General features: G+C 34.5%; 2 protein-coding genes across 21 annotated transcripts; both read right to left on the minus strand.

The window, feature by feature from the left end:
- Positions 1-4,028: 4,028 nt before the first annotated feature.
- On the minus strand, positions 4,029-5,801 carry LOC108198877 (polygalacturonase). The gene is made up of 4 exons (XM_064082975.1): positions 5,299-5,801; positions 4,865-5,154; positions 4,522-4,750; positions 4,029-4,406 (listed from the first exon to the last, which is right to left on the minus strand). The coding sequence occupies exons 1-4, from the start codon at positions 5,731-5,733 to the stop codon at positions 4,188-4,190; spliced, it is 1,173 nt and encodes a 390-aa protein (XP_063939045.1). The 5' UTR covers positions 5,734-5,801; the 3' UTR covers positions 4,029-4,187.
- Positions 5,802-11,002: 5,201 nt separating this feature from the next.
- Positions 11,003-23,676, minus strand: LOC108199637 (type I inositol polyphosphate 5-phosphatase 13-like). Of its 20 annotated transcripts, none has more exons than XR_010286369.1 (12): positions 23,539-23,676; positions 23,109-23,201; positions 22,889-22,999; positions 22,102-22,245; positions 21,893-22,001; positions 21,391-21,524; positions 20,406-20,504; positions 20,197-20,332; positions 19,966-19,998; positions 19,219-19,394; positions 13,004-13,202; positions 12,173-12,385 (listed from the first exon to the last, which is right to left on the minus strand). XR_010286369.1 is itself a non-coding variant. In XM_064082988.1 (5 exons), exon 5 carries the CDS (start codon positions 12,026-12,028, stop codon positions 11,381-11,383), a length of 648 nt encoding a protein of 215 aa, XP_063939058.1. In that variant the 5' UTR covers positions 12,029-12,385; positions 13,004-13,883; positions 14,223-14,351; positions 14,470-14,527; positions 15,197-16,297; the 3' UTR covers positions 11,003-11,380. The 20 variants fall into 20 exon arrangements, 17 of the variants coding, with proteins under 17 accessions (XP_063939058.1, XP_063939060.1, XP_063939055.1 ...); XR_010286368.1 differs by having other exon boundaries at positions 19,219-19,397; XR_001802473.2 differs by having other exon boundaries at positions 19,219-19,998.
- Between the last annotated feature and the right edge of the window lie 50 nt (positions 23,677-23,726).

The following is a 23,726-nucleotide window of genomic DNA, read 5'->3' on the forward strand; positions in this document are numbered from 1 at the left end:
AAAAAGACCGAGATGTAGGTGTACTTGTTTAATGAAGAGACATGATACATTCCTGTAAGGCTGTAACCTCACGGATAGTCTCGTAGGAGGTGGTGAGGCTCCTTAAACAAGATGTACGATTCAGGGACTGCACAGTCTCATCGTAGGCTGTAGGAAACTAACACTATAGCCCTAGTCTTGTATACATCCTTTTATGCCATCTGATGTCTTGTAGTTGTTTTATGGAGTCCTCGAGCTGGCCGGAAGGGCCTCTGGCCATGTGAGTTTTCGAAGGCCTAGGAAGAGGCCGTAGGAATAGAAAAGGGTGTCGACTGTGGGCTGTAACCGGGAGTCTACGGTTTTACGAGCCATCATGTAGTATAAGAAATATTCATATATTCTACCTAACAAGGTCATTTACGTTTAACTACATAGTCTAGAAAGGCATCATAACAAAGAGAAAACATCGCAGAAGCACAATATAGTAGGTAAAATTGTAAATATGGTAAACGAAATAAAAAGGTTCGTGACATGTGCGCAAACAACTACAACAAAAGAAGATGTACGATAATATAACACCAAAATTGTATTCGTAAGTCACAAGCAAAAGATAGTTGAATGATGCCTGCTAGCTAGGTAATTTATAGCCAACAACTATAGGGTGATAAGAAGAAAATAAAATAACATTAAGAATATAGTTGGTAGGTTTGACATTGTTATTGTATTGTTTAGCAATGTTTCAACTTGTTAGAATTTTAACAATTATAAACTATATACTCGTCGATGTATGATTAATTAGGTCGAGGAGTTGCGAGAGTAATACCTGACGATGTGTGGAAGAGCTAAACATTAGTAAATTAAGCATCCGTGTTGACGCAAGCCCGTTGAAAGTTCATGTTTGTCAGGCTCCACTAACGTTGCCTCCATTTTCATTAGCTTGGTAATATTCCCGTTATTCCGATTGATTCTCGACAAAATTTACATCTTTGCTTGGCGTTTTTGCCCCTGTTTGTTGAAGTTACGGACTTTGGAACTATAGCACAGTGTCGTTGTAGGTTGGGATGTATTCGGTCCCCGGCGGCGGCGCCAACTGATGGCCGTAGGAATTTCAATAGATGTCCGTAGCCGTCATGGTTATGTCTTATTTGAATATGTGTATGGTGCTTAACCCTTTTCCTGTCATCTGGATGTTCTTATTTATACTAAGAGAGATGGCTGCTTAGGAGGGGGGAGTTGGCTAGTCTAGTGTGTAGATGGGTGAGTCGGATGGGCTATGTATCACAGGTGGAAGTTGATCCAGTTTCAGGGATGATAGGGTGTTGGAGCTGTTGCCACGTGTCCAGCTGCTTAAGGGTGAAGCAGAGAGCTTACAAGGTGTTTGGGAATGACAAGGTGTGGTGGGAGTGCCACGTGTCCAGGTGCTTAAGGGGGAAGCAGAGAGCTTACAAGCAGCTGGGTCACCAACTTGGGCTAAGCCTACGGCTTTCTTGGCGGTTGTTAGGGGTGAGTACTGTAGGAAAGCCTAAGGGCTTACGGGTTTAAGGGTCTTCGGTCTGAAGCCTACGGGTTTACAGGCCATCACACATGCATTGAGAAATTCTCATATTATCAATATCATACCCCCTTCAATTCTTTAAATTACATATGTATAATCACCTCCAGCATGTGGCACTAAAAAGACTTTTCTTATTAGTTGAAAAAAATCTTTCAAATAATATATATAATAGCCCCTGAATTCGTATTAGAAAAGCTTAATATATACTCATCTCATTTGGATGATAATCTAATTAATTGACAAAATAAATATAACGGAAGACTACAACTATAATAATAACCGTAGTTAATTAATTAAAGAAAAATATATCGAATATGGACAACTGCTGCACATGTTTGGATTAGTTCTTCTTACCGATGTTACGAATATCAACGGGATATAATTGAATGCAAGACTTTAGGTCATGACATATGATTTGAGAGCCAGGGCCGGTTTTTGAGGCGTGCAAGGTGGGCGACGGCACAGGGTCCCAAAACTACAGGACCTCAAAATTTAGAAATCATGTTTTATTTAATAAAAATAAATTTAGAGAATGAAATTGAAAATTAAAAATTATGTATTTATTTTAATTCTGTTTATTTATAGATAAATAATTACATAATCTAGTAGATTAATTTATTATGTCTATTTGCATTTTAAATCTTTTGTGTTGTATCTTTACTTTTTATATAATAATTACTCTTTTATTAAATGTTTTCATAATGTTTTTTACATATAATATTTTTTCATATGTACCATAAATTTCATTTTTTTCAATGAAATATAGATATATCTCAAATAAATTCATATATTAATTTTGTTTAAAATATTAAAATTATTATTATTTAATAACATTATTTATCTTATTATTATTATTATTTATCTTATTTTAAATGACCTGTTTTAATTTCATAAAAAAATAATATTTTTATTATTTATTTGTTTTTATAATATACATATTTATTTTATTATTTGAGACCTAATTCATATTTTAGCACAGGGCCCCAAAATTCTCCCAGACGGCCCTGTTGAGAGCATATATTAAGAAGAATAATTGGCTAGAAATGAGTGGGCTTCCTTAACTTCAGGGTGCAACATTTTTCTGCGAACTCAACCTATTAAACAAATTGATAGGGTGCTCTTGTGTGTTTAGGCTCCATTAATTAAGTTCATAATTACAATTATTTAGGTTCTAGATAGAAGCTCGGTGGTATGATCACTTTTAGATGCATGGTCAATTGTACATTTGGGTTTATAAGTGGCCCCGTTATACCTTACGTTACATCTACCAATTAGGTGATGCCAGACTACAAAATTATAAAATGCATGACATGCAAAAATAACGAAAATATAAGGTAGTAGCTTGATCGTGGTAATATTCCGTTATATATTATATGCATGCAGCATTAGTCGATGCTAGAAAAGTAACATGTGACTGGGAAATTATGGATCATTAGCGCGAATCGGGGGTACTGTATACAATATGTTCACGGCAGAAATTAAAGTTGATCACACAATTATACAAATAATTAGTCACGGAACTGAGGTTGGTTTAGAGGATCTGCTATTAATCTCAACTCGATCCATATAATGATGGTACTCGATTTGTGCTTCAAACACATGCATCTACTGTTTGTGATGGTTTCTGTTCTAACGACAGAATTTCAGGTTTAGTGGAGATTACAATATTATTAGAGACAGAGTTTCGGTATATATTTTGCTATAATATTCTGTCGATAATTTTTAAGATCCAAGTCGTCGGTGTTACCCATTCTTTTATAAAGAGTTGAGAACAACCGCTTCTGTTTTAAAAAATCATTTTACCTCCCGTTTTCTGTTTTTGACAGATTTCACCATACCAAAAATATTAGAATTGTTATTATACTTAAAATTATAATTTTTGAAATTAAATGCATTTTTCTTTTAACAACACAATAATATCATGATCAACACAAGACGGGGAAAATGTCGGTGAATCTTTTATTTTCCTGACTCCTGAATAAATCGTGAATTTGGCAGGCTGCCAGGACCCTTGAGAGGATCGGTGCGAGGCCCATTAATAGCAGGTCGGGCCAGAACCGAGGATAGGCTACACCGCCTCTTTTGTGAGGATAACACGGTTCAGATATCCTTCCAAGTATTAGAAGATACCTTTAAAAATGAGCCCAATAATTGAAACAAGTAATTGGGCTGGTAATCTTTTCCAGGGTACGGACTGTTGAGGCCCATGATAGTTTAATCGGGCAAAAGCCGCAAAACAGCTACTCCCTCGGTCAACAAGGAAGGAGACACAACACGGATTTTAATACTTTAATGAAGTATATTTTTGTGATTTATTTTTAAGTTTTTTTTCTGTATAAAAATATAGAATTTATATTTTTATGAGAAAAGAAATTTTTTAAAAACAAATCATAGAACTATATATTATAAGCTTAAAATGCTGTCAAGCGTGTCATTAAAAAGGGTACTCTATTTTGGACATTTTGCTTCAAATTGCACTAAAAATGGGCAACAATTAAGTTAAACAGGTAAGAATACATATGCAACACTATCCAATATATGTTGTTACATCCATTCTTCTGTCACTTGAGTTCTTGCATAACCACACATATGATGCAAGAAAGTGACATACACATACACTAAATTAAACTTATAAACTATGTGGTATCATCTTCTATAAACAACTGGAAGGCTTCATAACACCAGAAGCACTTCCTCCAGCATAGGCACACGACGCTTTCGCTGCTTGATTTCTATACGTAAGCGCTATATCTTGTAGCCTTATTCCACTGCAAGGATATTTCTTACTGCACTGCAATTGCACAGCCACTGGCGTCGCGGATGATCCCCGGATGTCCTGATACCTTACATTGCTAATCCTCACTCCCGAAACCTGTCAAATTAAACAGTAAAGAAAAATATTAGATTTCAAGATAACTGATCATATTATAAAAACCAGAGAATATTCAATGGAGCGATTTTATGTACATAATTTCTGAAATGTGTACCTTGCTTGGGCAATTTCGGGCGTTAGGACAGTAGTCTTGATCTATAAGAACAGGGTTTCGGACATTATTCATAACGATATGCTGGAAAAGAACATTTCTGACGAATCCAGTGCTGGACCTCGCCCATGTTTTTATTCTCACACCGTTATCTGTGTTCCGAAACGTTACAGATTTCACTGTCAAATTTTGTACTCCAGGTTCTTGCGCATCCCAGCCTAAGCTTCCAATGCTGTTACCACAATAATCAATTTACATTATAATTAATACTCAATTATATAATGATTAATTAATTCTCTATGCATGTTCTATTACAATATTCAAGTGAGCCATATATGAACCGTACCTAATGCCATGACCGGGGCCGCAGGAAACGTTTTCAATCCACGTGTTCGTGGTTCCAGGTCCAATTGATACGCAGTCATCTCCGGTACTGATCCGAGAGTTCACTATGTTCGTTCCGGATGATAACTGAACGTGGATGCCATCTGTGTTGGGGCTACTCGCGCGTGCTGAGATCTTGATTCCTCGTATATTGGCATTGTTGCATTTGTAGATGATCATGTGGAACATCTGACTGTTAACTAACGTTAGTCCACTCACAACAACGTTCGTCGAGCTGTAAAATCCCAAAGTCTGCAAAATAACAAAATATTAGTCTGAAATATAGTATAAGATCTATTTGGAATCTTCTTCTGATAGTTTAAGATTTTAGATGAACTGGTTCTCGACACAGACAATGTACATTGAAATGAGAAAGAGTTGGAGTAATTAACATACCGTGGCGCCATTAGGGCAGCGCTTTCCGGACTTCTTACAATTCCACAAACCAGTACCTTTAGCATCTATGGTACCCCCGGAGACTGTAAGTCCATTAACTCTCTCAAACTTGATCCAGTTCTCCGCGCTTCCGATAAGATTGTAATTCGTGGAAGCCACAATAGTCCCATCGATCCGCATTGCCATGCTCTTCCTACAGTTGCGGCCACTGAACACTATGGGACTCCGAATCAAGTATCTTCCTCGCGGCAAGTACACTTGAGCTGGATTTCTCGACGCGCAAGCTGAATTCCACGCCCTCAGTAGGATCTTTGACACATCTGTCTTGCCATCAGCTCTGGCTCCGAGCCTCTGCACATTGATCGAAACTCTGGCTGCTGACGAAGAATTTATGAGAAAAATAAACGAAACTATTAGCAGAAGATACCAAGTCATTGCACTCCTCCCAGCCCGAATGTGTTTAAACAATGAGGTTGGAGAGAGTGAAAAGGAATGAGAAAGAATGTTTGATGATGGGAATTGTGACAAATTGGTGGCGCTATTTATAATGTTGTTCAGTTGAAAAAGTTCATATTCGAGAGAGCACGGTTGGATAGCTCAACTGGTTAAGAGCTTATTTTATGTCGTTCTGGGTTATATTCATCTGTAAGGTTATAAGTCATATTTGTCGAAAGATAAATGCTTGGTGCATGTAATTTTATACAAAATTTTGTACATAATCACATGTGGTGTGAGTTTTAATTGGAATGAGACTACTGTATTTACATCAACAACTCCAATTAAAACTCACAATATCAATTGCCACATTATTATGTACAAATTTTTTGTACACGATTTTGTGCACCTAAGCATTACTCTCGTCGAAAAAGAAAGAAAGTTCAGATTCGAGAAATGAATTATAAATTTATATGCAAATAATACATGCAGACGTACAGATTTATCCCTAGTTTCTTGTAACGTGCAGGTGTAGTCTAGACATGCATGTTCTGGTTCGATGAGAAAAAGAAATTGTCGTTGCAGTTAATGCAGCGTTAATAATGTCATGTGCAAGTCGAATTGTTTAGTTTCGTCTGAATTTGCTGCTTTTCTTGCACTTTTTGCGCCCTTTTCCGTGGTTTTTGCACAAGCAAACTATGTACATGATTATATTCAGATTGGCACATGAAGTACAGAATTCTTCGGTACCGTATGGGTTTTTTAATTATATTTCCGCCGTACAAGTAGACCTAGCAAGCAATTTGGGTTTGAAAATAAAAGGGTCACTTTCAAATCTCAGCAACTCTTTCGGTACTAGATTACCAGATTTGTTTTTGTTCACTATTGCCAAATTTTGATCGAAATGATAGATTCTTGCGGTCCTTTCGTTACGGTTTGTAGCGGATCAGATCAAATTTGGTTTAGAATTTTTTATATCAAGGGTGAATAATTTTTTTTTTTTTTTTTTTGAGAGAAGGGTGAATAAAATATAAAAATGGGTAGACACGACCCGAAACCCGACCCAACCGGAACCCGATTTACTGAGACAAAAACCCGAAAGTGATCCGAAAATCACCCGATTGACCCCAAATGACCCGAAATTAGAATTTCAATTTTCAGTTTTTTTCAATTTTAAGTGATTTTAGATCGACCCGATTGCTGACACGAACACGACCTGTTATCCGAAATTGTCACCCTATAAAATAGATTATACTCCTTTAAAAATCAAATCTCATTTTTGTTTTGTAAAATGTTATTAGTTAATTAATTTAGAAATTAAAAAATTTAGTACAATACTTGTGAACTTCTAAATTTTCAATCCCATGCACTTGTTTTGTCGGATTAAATGATGGGATTATCCCACACAACCTTTAAGTTCGGAGGATGTATTATTTTATCATGTCCACCAGTCATCTCTTAAGCACTATAATCTCACATGAAATACAAATGGTATTAGATTAGAAGATTTAAAATTAATTATAGTTTTATCTCCCAAGTATCATGCATCCTCAAAATATGCCTTTGATAAACTCCTAACATGATCCTTGTAAGAAAAAAGCAGAAGACGTAATCCTAATTAATCATTTTCCTTGCTTTATGTTCGCAAAAACAATTCTGTGATACGAAAGAAAAGAGAAATAGATATTTAATACTTTTAACGTGTTATTAAATGATATTTTGAGAAATAAATAAAAAATGTGAATATTTTGAAAGAAATGATCCCTTATATACTTGTAAAAAATTCTGAAAAAACTTATAAAATGATAAATAAATCTTAATTATTTTCCTTTTTAAAAACCCGAAATTTAATATTAGAGATAACGATGAAGAAAAGATTTCATGGTCTAATATCATGATTATAAACTTTGAAACAAATATGCCCTTAGATTATTCTCTCTGGCATAAGATTATATTTGAATTACAAAATCTATCTTTGGATTAATTTTCAGTTAGCGTCATACTAAAACAATAGTCATCAAATATCTTAGTATGAATGTATGATGATGCATAATTAAATCTTGTGGAACATTTTTAGCGTGGTAAAATTCTTAATGAAAATGCATGAGAAATTCTATAAATAAGAACAACATAGAGTACCTAAAAAATTGTTCACTATAATTACACATTTTTCTTAATTAAAATTGTTCAATCTCAAATATTATTGGCTATTTTTAGCCAAGAGACCACGGACCACCCATACTCTTCTTTAGTTCTTTTCTGCTTTTCTCTTTCAACCTTTTTTCAGATAATTTTTAATTTTGATCTAAAACATATTGTTGAGCATACAGAACTAATATTGTCAATCAGAATAAATTTGACTTCATTTTTCTCTTACATCTTATGAAAAATATAATAAAAATTAGGATGAATTATTTGTATTTCAAAGATTTTTTGAACAATAGTGTGACATGGATTCTAGGTTGAATAAACCTGAATTCCAGGCAGAATAAACCTGGATTCTGCACTCAAGGTGATTTAATTCGAGATCAAATTGAAATGCAGGTAAACCTGAATTCTACTCCCATTCAATCATTTTCAACTCCAACTTAGTTTCATGGTATATATTTATTTAGTATTTTATTTAATATTTACCGACTAGAAATTAAGGATGAATAAATCTCAATTTCTCATTCAACTCGACCTGTTTCGCCATACAATTGAGGTCCTAATATTCTTTTTTAATTTCATGGTCGAATAAACCTCAAACCTGCAATAAGGCCGAACATTATGACCTGAATCCTTTATTTTGAGGCTTAACTAGAATTTTTTAAGTAGGGTTAAGTATCATTTTGATCACTAAAGACATGGTCTTGTATAAATTATTTGATTTTAGTTTTGGTGGTATCAAAATACCACTCTAGTAATGGATAATGATACACCGTTATTTTCCCAATTTTGACTCGACTCTTATATAGTCGTTGTATTGATATTAAAGAGCTCTCATATGGACTGTCTACAAAAAGTGAATTAAAAAGGGTGGTTATATGTCAATGTCCGCTTCTAACATTAAAATCAATTATTTTTCTGTCGGGTCAAAGTTTAGAAATTAACGCTGTATCATTATCTGTTACTAGAGTGGTACATTTGATACTTCCAAAACTAAAATCAAGCCGTTGATACATGGGCATGTCTTCGGTGGCCAAAGTGATACTTAAAAGTACGAATGAATTCGAATAAACCTCAATTTCGCACTTGGGTCGGTTCAGTGACGGATCCAGAATTTTACTAAGGAGGGGGCTTAATTAGTATTAAAAAAAAAATGCCGAAGGGGAAGCACACTAAAGACTGAGATTTGGAGGCAGAGCAGGAGGCAACAGAATTTTACTAAGGAGGGGGCTTAATTAGTATTAAAAAAAATTGCCGAAGGGGAAGCACACTAAAGACTGAGATTTGGAGGCAGAGCAGGAGGCAGCAGAGCAATGAGAGAGCAATTTTTTTTAATCTTTTCACTTTACGACATCCAAATCTGATATATATAATGTAAATAGTTTTAGTTAATGGGCTGGGCTCAATATGAAAATGGACACATTCATTTCAGTAGGGGTGGGCTCATTGCATAAATAGACAGATTTTAAAAATAAAATGAAGGTGGCATGGACTCAGGGATGGGCTCAAGCCCCCTGAGGCCCCCTTCTGCATCTGCCCCTGGGTCGGTTACGTTCTACCTGTATCTAATTTTTTGAGCCTTAACAGGGCTCTTTGTCATGCTGAAGGAAGCAGGGGCACATAATGGAGCACCTCCAACTGGGGCTGTTAACGAAACGAATATTTAATGAAATATTCGGTATTCGAATTCGTTTAACATTATTTGTATTCGTTTGTTAACAAATACAAATACGAATTCAAATCTTAAAAAATATTCAGTTTGTTAACGAATACAAATTCGAATAGATAAATATTCGTATTCGCTATTCGCTTAATTATTCGGAAATTAAATTATATATATATATTATTTTATATTATATAGAAAAATATTATATTTTTATTTAATAAGATTATGTACTGGTAAGGGGAGCTCTTCTAGTTATAGTCACAGACCAACAAATCAGAAACAAAATGTCACACCTTCTGGTTTATCCAGGTTTGTTCAATCAGTGATTTGAATTTTATATTATTTGAGTTGGATGACTGTAGTCTGTATTATTAGTACTTTTTATAGTTTGCTTGAATTGGTGAAATATGGGAGTTTATAACTTTTGTCACGTGTCAGCAGTTTAGTTATTTTTTTTTATTTTCTTTTAAATGAGTGCCTTAAACGAATATGAATAGTTCGTGAACTTAACCGAATACGAATACGAATACAAATAACTATTCGGATAATAAACGAATACAAATCCGAATATGTATATTTAAACCGAATACAAATACAAAAAGTATAGTATTCGTTTCGTTAACACCCCTACCTCCAACTGCAGTAAACAGCTCAAGCAGACTGTCAATGACTTAAAGCATGTTGCCAATCCGACAAACTCGTCAAACTGGCTTGACGGTGAAAAACAATGCGAAGAGGATAAAAAAGCTTCACATCAGTAATGGTCTCAACAATGCAATAAACTCAGTTGTGCAACTGTTGTTGCTGTCCTTATTGCTAAATAGCTTTTGCAGCCATCTTCATCCCCGGTCAGGATGTTGAGGATAAAAAATCTAGGAAGTTCACTATAGGGGAAGCTCATATAGCCCAGTATCCTGCTTCTACAAGTGAGTATCTGTTTTAATAAATTCTCGGGGTGACCCAGAGTCGAACCCAAGACCTGGGACGACAGAGGATAAGCTGCTTTCATTTTTCTTTTTATTCAACTGTTTTGCATTATTTATCTCTTTGGCTGTTGTAGTGCAGAAGTATGTGGTTGTGATAAATGAAAATCAAAGCAGCAACTCATGTTTGGCATAAAGAAGCTCATGTGGTTGGCCTGCCTTTCCATTTCAATTGCTTTTATTTCTATCACATATGTGGTGGTGGGTAAACATGAAAGGTGGCTTGCGGTGTATGCAGCTGTGATTGGTATCATATTTTTTTGCGAAAAAATCCTGCTATTTCTGTGGTCTTTCTATTACTGTCTTTCTGGTAATCGGCGGCCCCTTAGAGGAATACCTTCCTGTACAACCCAAGGACTTTGAAATGAGAGTAAAATGCAGCAGTGTTAAATATGCTCAAGCGTAATATGCTTTGAAATGAGAGTGAAATGCAGCAGTGTTAAATGAGGGTATAATGAACACAGGAGACTAATTTGCACAATAGTCCATATACTGTTGTACATTAGTGTCAAAGATCTAATGGAAAATTGGATATGGAATGGCCTGTATTTGTGTCCTACAGGTCATGGAGAAACATCAACAACTGATGCATCTGCAGTTTTGCCACAACAGTAGAATTTGTAAGCGGATTTTCCCTTTAAAGCTAAATACAGGTCTTCTGTCCATCTAATTTTACATTAAAGCAGAACCTGTCCATGGATTCTCCTAATTGCTCAATATCCTCTAACGACGCTATATTGTACTAAAATATGACCCTCACAGGCACCAACAATTTAAAACATCCAGAAATTGGGTTACTTATGTATATTGTAAAAACAGAGGTTTTTCCTCCAGAGAATGTTAACATAAATTAAGAGAGCTTGTGGAATCTCATGTTTTCTTTTGCTGCAGACATGGCTAAAAAACCTGCACCCATCTCCACTTCTTGCAGACCAACAACCAAAATGCTGGCATCTGATACTGCAGAACCTAACCAAGTCATAAGTGCATCATGTGAAGGTTTTCCTTGACCAACATTCCATGTCCCAACTAAAATTTTGATATTTTCTCGTCTTTTATAAATCTGTTCTCTCTTGGATAATTCTGGTCTTATAATCTGATCAAGAGGTCCTGGAGATGTAATGCTCCATCCACGTATACCACCATGGGTAGCTAAACTATATACATGACCATTTCCCACTACCATTTTTATAACAGGGCCGTTATGAGCAACCCAACCTGCAACCAAAACTCCATCAACATCCAGCACTTGAACGATGCCACTCACATATCCAACCCATATGCGTGATCCATAGGTACAAAAGCATAGCACTGCACAGGGATGGTGATTAAACTCTTGTATACGATTGCCATTTGCATCCCATTGAACAATTAAGCCATTTGTACATCCACTATAGATCATTCCATTTGAGGCAATCACTACAGCTTCTGTTTTCAGCTTCGACTCTTCGTTCCCACTCTTTGATGCAGCCCTACGAACAGCACCGGCAGCTCCCATAATAGCATGGCGTGACCTCTTCAAAAATCCTTGGGGTTTTTCCTTCTGGGGTTTTTCCTTTTGGTCCTTTTGGGATTTTTCCTTCTGGGGTTTTTCCTTTTGGTCCTTTTGGGATTTTTCCTTCTGGGGTTTTTCCTTTTGGTCCTTTTGGGGTTTTTCCTTTTGGTCCTTCTGGGGTTTTTCCTTTTGGTCCTTTTGGGGTTTTTCTTTTGGGGCTTTTCCTTTTTTGGTTTAAGAACTATTTTCTGACTCATCTCATCTTCAACACCTTGATCTTGCACTGATGGCATGTCAGCTCTATTCTCAATATGACCATCTACATTATACACTTTCAAAAGTTCCCTTGTACGAGCATCCCTGCAGTTCACCGACTATCAGGATAATTAGGTCTGATTTGAAGTCTCTTTCTATCATAAATCACAAGTGCTTGTAAAGTAAAACTGCAGGTGGAATAACTAAGCTGGAACTACGTATTACCTTGAGCTGCAAAAACATTTCATATGTGAATACAAGAAACAAATGACAACTATTATGTCTAGAAATTAAGCATATATCGAAGGGTTCTGATTTAGCAAGGCCTGAAAACTCAAGTCCCCCTAAAATAAGTGAAAAAAATAATCAAAGATCAGAATGAACTTTTGAATTGAAGGTGTGATACTTTCAAGTGACTCACGCCACAACTCAATCAGATTTTTGAAAATCAAAGACCAGAATGAACCTATCCCTTAAAAACCTATCCCTTAATCTCTGTTTATCTCCTGTATAGCCATTTCTAGGGAAACACCAAATCGCTATCTTTGTATCTCCATTTATAGCTATATAAATAAAAAATAAACTCATCTAATGTCATCTCGGATGTCTGCATGACCAACCAAAACACCAATCAGAATGTCAACATACAAGAATCAACATAAGGCACATACACAAAACATAATACAAAAACAAAATTTCAAGTCAATCAAACTAAATCACCACCTGTGGAATGTAATGACGGCTCTTGGGCTTAGGTTGGTGAACTGCTGCTGAGGAGCAGTCACTTCGACAGTCTCCACTGGCGTTGGAGGTTTGTTTTTGAGCATACAGCTGGATTTTCCTCACCTTTCCTTGCCTCAGTCAGCATATAATGTGCATAATTAAAATCCATAGCCGGCCTATTCAGTATAAATCTATCCAACTGCAAATTCCAACCAATAACAAAACCATCAGAATAACCATGCACAAGTGCATATAACAAACATTCTACAGAAATCTAAGACTTTATCCTAATCCTCACCAATAAAAAAACTAAAAAATCGAAATCCCCGACAAATTGAGCATCAAAACCCTAATTACTCTATTTTTTAACTTAAAAACTTGGTTGAATAACTAGTTGGAGATGCTCTTATGCATGCATTGGAGTTAAATCATCCAAGTCCCTGTTTCGCTTATGTGGCAACTTAATGGGACCAAAAAATAAGAGACTCGGTTTCTCCTTGCCCATGCTCTTATTCGGTCTCAAGAGCAGCGCAGACAAGCATTTAGAAATTTATCATTTAAGTTGTCATTTCGAGTTGAACACACCATGAATCTCAATGCCTTCTTGCCACACTGATTACAGCTTGTTCCGCCAGACGGAAGTTTCAAGCTAGCAAATATGATAATCTCCTTTTTACTACTTAAAAACTCTGCAGTGATCTTTGAAACTTTAAATCTCAATGGTTCTTGAAAGCTATTAAGCTTTGAGCCCCAATCATTCCAGGTCCATCCAAATTAAGTCCCCACAGGCAACCCACTTGGACGCTGACACCCCACCGTGTGGAAACGCCATATCTGCTGTGTGGCTGGTTGGATTATAGGTCCAACGCAAGAAGGCATTCTGTACAAGAAGATTTATATAAGTACTGAATCTTTTGTTGGTTTTGAAAGAATATTCACTACATAAATCCTGAGCTAATGCGAAGGCAATTATCTGAAACAGAACACAAAAAAACAGCGGTGTGTTTAGTAACATGTTCACTGATATTAAACTAAAATGCGCTAAATTCTTGGATTGATTATGACCGGGATAAACTCTGGACTATCTCGTCATGCTTGCCTTAGATGTTTGCAAAAATATTAATGCAATAAACCTTACTTACACACATGTTAATACAATCTATCTCACACACCACATTCTTGTGCTGTTCGAGCACAAGAACAAATTTATATTACAAACCTTCATATGAATACTCTCTTATTGGCTCTATGTTTTGTTAAGAACCGGTCCATCTAAACTTTTTGGGGGATTCTTATATCTGTTTGTTGCATGTGTTCTCTCTTTTCTGCAGGCGAAACCTCATTTATCCTAGGTAAAGAAAAAACATTCCTAATTATTTGATGACCTTGGAATACAAAACCAACGACATAGATATTAACTTTAATAATACACTCAGCAACTAACAGTATTAAAAATAGACACTAACCTCAAACTTGACGGGTAAAGAGTAGGTTAGCCTGCCATGAAGCCAACGACTCAGACTCCTGCAAAAATACAGCAACTCAGTAAATTTGCAAAGGCTAACTACTTTCAAGTAAGTGTATGTGTGTATTGTACAAGTACAAACTGCTAAAATTTGTTTAGCAAAGTTGAAGTGTAAACATTTTAATCGTCATTGAAGATAGAAAGCAAGTTGTCTCATAATCCAAAGTATGCAAATATGTAATAATTATTGAATCCAGGCCCAACATATATGACAAAGAATCTTGTAGTTGTTTGATCATCGTCACATACAAACCACTCGCAAGGTGTAGAACTTTTTGAGTTGAGATCGTCGCCAACAGCCTGTTTCACTTCCTCCTTTGCAGCAACAACAGACGTCACAGAATCAGTTGTCGCAATAAGAGTGGCCACGTCCCCGTTCACCATGACAACATTGTTTAGCATGCATATTCTTCCAAGAACATACTCAATGATTGAACCAATTATAACAATTACACAACTCCAAAACAAAGCCAGATCCAAAAAATTCACCACAAATAAATAAAGCCAAGATTTTTCACAAAATCCATTAAAAAACAAATTTTCAAGAACACACAAAACCCACAATCCAGAGATGCCAAAAAATTCAGAAATCAAAAACACCCGTCAAGGAATAAAAAAGGAGAGAGCTCGAGAATCACCTCTGCAAAATGAAGAGCTGGAATACTTACCCTACGGAGGGGAGCAACAATCATGACCAGAGCTTTTCTTGAATTCCTACAGTGATCAAAGCTCTGGATACATGTACACACACAATCACGACCCTAATCCAAAGCTCGAGTGAAGGACAGTGGGGGCGTTTGAGTGAAGGAGTGAAGCTGAGCAAATGTGAGAGGAGCGCGATTCTTTCAAGAGAAGAAGGCATCAACCGTGGCACTTAGTTTCACCTTGTTTCACTACTCTTCCCTTCTGTCCTATGCAATGTGAGATGAAACGTGCTAATAACTAGGAGGAGAAGTGATTATTAAATATCTACTACAATATATAATTCAGGCACCATTTGTGCATCACGACGACAAATAAATCTACAGAAGAGCACTGCATAATAAAAGCAAGCCAAAGCTGATTTTAGACGACTAGCAATATCTTTGCTGCTAAACAAGATAACATGAATATATTAGGACTGACTGACTAACTGATTCCATTATGAAAATATAATATTCACCAAAATCAAAAATAAAATAAAATAATCATAAATGAACACCCTAATCCAGCTTAGCAACTGAAAAAACCATAGAATTGGCCACTAATCACTTGCTTACAGAAGATAATAAATTAAAAACACAAATACTCGAGCAGAGATCAGAAAACAAGTTGAATAATACATACAACACAAAGTGTGGGAAGACAACACTGATAAATGTTTTATCACCGGAGGTCACGTAAGTATCATTATCCAAAAAAATTCAAAGAACAGTGAAATCAATTACATGCACATATATACACATAGATATCAAATTAAGCAATAAAATGACAACAATTAATGTGTCTAACTGTCTATAGAGAAGATATAGATGATACAACACTGGGCAAGAGAGACGCAGAGATGGGGAGAAGGAGAGAGACATGGAGAAGGAGAGAGAGGGAGGGAGGGAGAGCTTATGTTTTGTTTTTTAATTTCAAATGACAAGTAACTGGATGGTATTTCAAATCCTTTATTTAAGTTTCAGGGATTTGTACAAATCCAAATTTCATAAAAATTTTCAAACACTTGATTTGATCAAATCCATGTCACCGAACGGGCCATAACATTGTTTACAAGATATCCGACTGAATGAGAAGAAAGTTTTAAAAAATATAATATCAATGGTCACAATCTAATATCCAAAAGAGGTTTGACTTTGGTTAACTTTGGACTGTGCTGTGTTATAGCATAGTATCATTTAATACACTACTTTTTAATTATTTTGCATAAATCTAATGTCCAGAAGATAGGAATACAGGATTTAATCTACCAGGATTTTGCATAATATACAGATGTATATAATCATCAGTGCAATACAGTGAAAGGGGCAAATAATCATAGCAGTTGCAAAAGCATAATAGGTTTCCATATGAAACTCATATATTTTACGGATTGTATCGTGACATGACAGGAGGCACATTGAAAATGAACAAAAAAACTGCATTTGCGACAAAAGTAAACCACAGGAGTGTCACTGCAGCCTCTGAGGGAACCCAAATTTTGTCCGGTTTCATAACCCTTTGTGCTTGTTCCACTGATCCAACTCAAACCATCATGTTTACCCGTTTGTTTTCTGTACTTTTAAGTTAAGACCAGCAATCTGGCAGGTGCTTCGCACACGAGTAACGTTTGAATTTTCAATTTTAAATAATTAATTTAAGGGTTAATAATCAAGTGAGTCACCAAAGTGGGCTCGATATATCAAGTTGGTCACTTAATCCAAAACCGTCTCAAATTGATCACTTAAGTCGGTTACACGTATCTTTAAATATGAGCTGAAGAAGTAAAAATATTATTTACAAAGATTTACGCATTATTCTTGAATGTTACCACAACTAAGTACAATGTTATGACCTCCGGTATTTATCATAATATATTTTGATTATATCAAGTTTATTTATTATTTATTTTTAATTAAAATAAAAGAATTAACTATATAATAAAAAATAAATAACAAATAAACTTGATAAAATCTAAATATATTATCATAAATACTAGAAGTCATAACCTTGTACTTAGTTTTGATAACATTCAAGAATAATACGTAAATCTATGTAAATAATACTTTTACTCCTTGAACTCATATTTAAAGATACATGTAACTGACTTAAGTGACCAATTTGAGACGGTTTTCAGTTTAGTGACCAACTTGATATATCAAGTCCACTTTGGTGACTCACTTGATTATTAACCCATTAATTTAATGTGTTTTTAATTATAACATTTACTAATAAAAATACAATAGGTTCTCATTGTGTTATGAATTCTCTGATCCATAATATAATATTAATTTTTGAGAGATTAGAAGTTTAACGAAGTTAAAAATTTAATTTATTAGACAGAACTGAATATCAGATGCTTTACACATAAGAGCATTAGTCTTGAAACTTTAGGCCAATAAATATAGTAAAGTGCCTGCAGATACAGGATAAGATTGCTTCGTTAAAAAAGGTTTGAATTTTGAACAAAACTTGAGTTTAATGAACTGCATGAAACCACGACTTGCCCGAAAAAAGGATTTACATGGAAGAAGTAGTTCATGAAATCTACAAGTATAGTGCCCGTGTTTAGCACCCGGTACTTTTATTATGTTTTTCTAATTAATTTTAACATCATTTTATTGTGATTAACGCAATATTTGTATTTTTTGCTATTTTATTTTACGTTTATCGTCAATTAACATTTATATTAACAACTAATATTTGATTTGAATATATAACTATGTGGGAAAACGTTATCTACTATCAAATTTTAATTATTAATTAAAAACCATGAATAATATTTTCAATTGCGTCATGTAATTTTATTTATATAAATCATTGTATATAATTCTCCATCTTTTTTAATATTTGGTGTTTCCGAGTAAGTTCTAGAATCATGTCAAAGTTTAACACCATCAATGATTGGTGAAGCAGCAAATCCATTTGCAACCCCTTTGCAAATATTACCCGAATGGTATTCCTTTCCCGTATTTCAAATACTTCGTACAGTACCCAATAAATTATTGAGTATCCTTTTAATAGTTTTAGTACCTGTGGGGTGTGTTGAACACATTATATTTATTTATATTTAAATATTAATATGCATAAATTTATATTTGATTTTTATATATCAAATAAATTTTTATATTTCAATAACATTTTTTCTAAAAAACCTGCTAGAAATTTCAAAAAAAATATATAATAGTCATTGTTAAATTAATACAAATATATTGACCATCAAACACGGGCACGATAAAACTAATAATCTTAATCAAGATTAACAATGTTGAAGCATAATCGACTTATTAGACATTAAAAATTCATAAAAGTTGCGAAAAATGAAGCACACCTCAACGACCACATACTTCAAATATTTGTATACGCTTAAGATGATAAAAATAGAAGTCAAATATTTGATATTTACCATAATATAATCCAGTGAGTTACACCATCTCTGAAATTTGTAATAATTTTTTTCAAAGGAAAGTATATTTTGGATGATACTGTGAGACGCTTTAGTCTTGGCTGGTTTAAGAAAATATCATTTTTTATTACTTGCTTTTATCAAAAATTTATTGAAAATAACTGCCTATCTATATTTATAAAACACATGTTTTTAAATTATTTTTAAGAATAAAATTAGTCAAAGAAAAAGTTTTCCTGAAAAATATAATTAAATTTGATCATAACATTATTAACAATTTTCAAAGACTATAATGTTATAATAACTATATAATTAAATATTTGTATAACAAAGTCTTATAATATGAGAAAAAATGAAAGAAAAAAAAATCAAAGATAAATCAAGTACAACTGCTGCCACCCAAATTCCTATTCAGACTCCAAACATACATATTTTCATTCCGACTTAACAGCCATGGAGAATTTTTTATTTTTTTTTTTCTTTATAATCACCTTAGATTAAAGTAACCCCAATATGAAAGTACAATTCAATCTACATAAAAAGACCAGGAGAGCATACTAGAGAAAAAAAACAAAGACATTTCTCACAATTTTCACTAAAGACCTGCTTTACTATTGTTATCCTTGATCAGCCTGCTTTCACACTTCCGAACAACTCTCACGTGCAGTTTGCAACTTTTCATGACCACCAACTTCAGGAATATTCAAAACATTTAGATCCCTAGCTGCTAACCATCTCATCCCTTGGTGAAACCAGTTTCCTCAGCAACCACCTATCAACTTCTTTGTGTATATTGCATTCGCAAAGATTGATAAAGTCAATAAGCAAAACAAACAATTTGCATCCTAATAGTACAACTCTATTCAGAGTGCACAAAGAAATTTCAGACAGAAAAGATATATGGTTCAACCTTACGAACAAAACATAATTGCTACTAACCACCAGACCTTAACAATAATTATATTTTAACTTTACCGATCAATAGAATACATAATTAATATAGATTAAATCTGCTTAATTTCTTTTTCTGAAAACTATAGATTTTATATTAATATAATCGACTGCATAAGAAAAGTTTTGCTAGGAACAACTATAGTCAAATTGACACGTCGAATCCATGTTGTAATAGTCTTCATATTTTTTATGATTGTGTAATGGATCACCCAAATATGTATCATTAACTGAAAGATTAACCCCAAAGAACTATGGTGAAAATGTTTTACGATATAGTCTTTGACATGTATACTGACCTCGGCTTGCTGGAATAAAAATACAGAAGGATATATTGAGTAACATGTTTTGTGCTAATTGAGTATAAAGAGTTCATATCCTGTATCAATATATACACACCTTCCGTGACTCCTTCGACATCTTCTTCATCATCTGTACAGATTCAAGCAAGAATTATTTCGGAAAACATTGTTCATGTCCATCTAGGTTTAATTCTCTGTTAAAGTTACTCTGTTATATAGATGTTTTAAGCTGAGCATATATTACACACACATCATCGTCGTCTTCAAAAATTTATGATTGGATTGTGTGAGAAGCTGTACATGAGAAGAAGGTAGAATTGTTTGATACCTTTTCATTGCATCCTCGAATGGACAACCTAAAAATATATCCTTACAGCACGATGAAGTGTTCTGAAAACTTTTATTCTTGTCTGCATTTCCCATCTTTATTGTGTTACTGGTGTCTTCAAGATTTCTTCCATCCACTGCATTTATCAGTGTGTAATTAATTAGAGCACCGGGTATAATTAAGATAATATCAAAGCAATGTTAGCTCACCTGCCTCTTTATTTGCACCTGAGGATCTTTCCTCCCCGACTGCGTCAAAGGAATACATCAAATTCCTAACACTTGGAGCAGCTGCCATCTTGTACCAGGCTGTTTCATGTAACTAAGATCAGGGATTCAGGGTCAAGTCCAGTTTCAGATAGCGAAGGGTTAATTGTTGTTAGCACAAATTATATGACCTGGCCTGCAAATACCAAGCCGATCCAATTCTGGAATCCGTACTGTGACATCAGAATCTAGAGTTGTTCCAGTTTTCGAGGACATGGTTCCAGGTCCATGACACGTATGTCGGTTCAGTAAGCTAATTGACTTGTTATACTGAACACCACTCCTTGAAACACAAAGACCTAATAACTATTGATCATTTAACCATTACTCTCAAACATCAGAAATATCACACACTATGCACTTGCAAGTGGACTCTCTGTACCTTTTATAAATCTGTCAAATTAGTCGTTGTTCCTATAATATCGATAATGCTAAATATTTATCTGGAAAGAAAAATTCAAAATTTTCTAAATTTTTTTCAAAATAAAATTTCGAAAATCTATAAAAGTTAATTCCTATAAATGAATGGAGCCTTAGAAGGCTACAATTTTTTAATGGACATGGTTCTGTTCCTGCCAAAACTTTAGCACATGGGTTATCCCTAATACCCTTAATGTTATGTCTTAAGATTAAACATGGATAATAAGGACTTCCAAACCATCAAAGTTATAGTTCTTGAAATTATCAGGACTTTAGGCTTCGACACCTTCTGTATTAAAGAAATTATAGGGGCCAGTTTCGGGAGCCGCATAATTCCTACAGAATCTAAGTAGCTAAAGAAGATGGTTAGGCTAATAGCAGCTTCTACTATCATCACTGTTTCCGAATGCAGTGTCCTGCATTCTTTAACTATCCGTCTCTACATAATATGTCAAAATAGGCGGATAACCAAATTTTAAGTGAGCAAGTATATAAATTGAGTTCTCACCTTTCTGACAACTGATTATGTGGAATAATAACCTGTAGCAGCATATTCTGGAGCTACATAACCGGATGTTCCCAAAACTCTTGTAGACATGCAGGTTCTTTCATGTCCTGGCCCTGTTTACAGCTGCATACAGTCTACAACATAAAACAAATATTTTGATCTTTAACCCTTGTTTTAGCAAAAAAAAAAAAACAGTCTAAATGTAGTGTAAATGTAATCTCCATCCAAGAACATGCCTGAAATTTTTTTAAAAAAATATATGGACTATTGGATGATGTTGTAAGAAATAGCAATATTACGTATCAAAATCATGTTGTATCCTTTAGGTCCCTATTATCCAATCTCAAATAAAAAAGTCCATTCTTAAATAAAATATAGTATATTAACATTCTTAGTAAAAAGGATGCATGCTGTATTTCTGGCCTTAATGTCCAAAATGTTATTACATGAACATACTTTTTAACATAGAAGAATGTCTAATAAATAAAGTTGAACATATTACCTACATTGGCCATCCATATGTCTTTGCAAGAAATATGGCAGGACGCTGTGGATTAGATCATTTCCAAACTCCTGCTTGTACTTTGTCACAAATTCAACATGTTCAACATCTGCAGAGAAACATGATCTATAAACACCAGACAACTCCTTCTTGAGAGATTCGGCAACCTAAGTAGTAATGACAGTTGGGTACATTGAGTAGCATCTTACAACTGCCAGCAGTCTCTCCTCTGGCAGGACGACAAACCATAATATAATCTCTGGAGTCCACAATCTGCAAAAATGTATATTACATTCTGAGATGGGACGGTTGCTACTCGAGAATGTAAATTTGCAAGTTCCGTCTAGTGGAAGCTGTTAAAAGGCAAGATGCATGATATTACCATCATATGATGATATAGAAATAATGCTACAAACATCATTAGCAGTAAGACAAACTCCTCACTTAGTCAATTGTCTATCGTCCCTCGGTTAGTAAATCAATGCATACATAAAAGTTAGATTTAAATATATTATAGATGGACTACCAATATAAGCTTAATGACACCTGAATTCTTCATTGTGCCAGACGTGTTAGTTGAGCTTAAAAATTGAATGAACTGAGAAGAGATAACATATCAGGATTGCTAGTAATAAAAACACAGTTATGGTGTGTATAAAATTATTAAACACAATAAACATAGGGAATCCAGGGCAAAGCATTAGACTTATTCAGGTATCAAATTTGTTTTAAGAATATGATTAATGAAGAAGGCTTATCACAATTAACAACTATCTTCCGAAATTGCAGCACAACTGTACACACACTCTAAGCTATTTTATGTGAGTCATTATTTAGTACAAATTCAATAATAAATCCATGTATGAAAATATAACACACCTTTGCCCCCAAACTAATTACAATTGAAATTAACGATGAACTAAAACTAAAAGAGATTTAACTTTATACAAATAAAAATGATTCAAAAACTATTAAAAAATGGAATTATGTACACACCTGGTGGATGAAGTGCAGAAATCAGCCACAATTTTCAGGATAATTCCAGCGGCAATACTGTTTGTTAATTTCTCAATCAGCCACAAAAGAAGTATGTCACATAAATGGAAGCTGTCATGATAAAATGCAAATTAGTTATTGATGGAAATATAACAGAAGAACCAATTAGATTTCTGTACTTGTGAAATCATGGAACCACGTTGAGAAGCAGAGAACTCACCATAATTCATCGTCGGAAAAGGAATCTGCACTAAATCAATGAATGTGAAGAAGTGTTATGATCGGATGTTGCAGTAGAATGGATGAATCGTGGCTGAAATTCGAGGAATCGTGGCTGAAATCATGGCTCGAAATAACTGTCTAAAATTTTCAAAAATTTGCCGGATCATCCAGCAGTTTTCGGATCCTACTGGATCGTAAGTAGTTTTTAGTTGTTTTCAGTAATGGGTCATACCCGAAATATACTGGATGATCCAGCTTGTTAGGTAAAAGACACAAAAGACCCCTGATTTAGTGTAAAGCTGTTTTTAAAAAAAGGGTATATTTGGTCAATATCCAAGTTCTTTGTATTCAGGAATTAGGATTATATAGATTACAATAACATCATATGTATATTCTCTTCATTTACAAAAAGAAATTAGAACACTCACCTTGTTCAACAGAGGACCTTTACTGCATTCGTCACTCGTAAGACTCTTTAGGAGACTTGTAAGCTGTTAGAGTTTATGAGTACATAAACAAAATCATAATTCATAACACTAACAACAGCAGGGACCAAAAAAAAAAAATCAACTTCAAACGAATATTGAAATGAAAATCCTCATCAGAAATAGTAACA

Source organism: Daucus carota, chromosome 8 (genome assembly GCF_001625215.2).
Source record: "Daucus carota subsp. sativus chromosome 8, DH1 v3.0, whole genome shotgun sequence".
Taxonomy (NCBI): Eukaryota; Viridiplantae; Streptophyta; class Magnoliopsida; order Apiales; family Apiaceae; genus Daucus; species Daucus carota.

What these genes read in the sequence shown, in the direction of transcription:
- LOC108199637 (XM_064082992.1), bottom strand. Translation starts at nt 12,028, where the DNA reads ATGGGAGCTGCCGGTGCTGTTCGTAGGGCTGCATCAAAGAGTGGGAAC.
- LOC108198877 (XM_064082975.1), bottom strand. Translation starts at nt 5,733, where the DNA reads ATGACTTGGTATCTTCTGCTAATAGTTTCGTTTATTTTTCTCATAAAT. An exon ending in GCTGCCCTAATGGCGCCACG is followed by an intron (nt 5,155 to 5,298) that starts GTATGTTAATTA and finishes GTTATTTTGCAG; the next exon opens with ACTTTGGGATTTTACAGCTC. An exon ending in GGCCCCGGTCATGGCATTAG is followed by an intron (nt 4,751 to 4,864) that starts GTACGGTTCATA and finishes TTGTGGTAACAG; the next exon opens with CATTGGAAGCTTAGGCTGGG.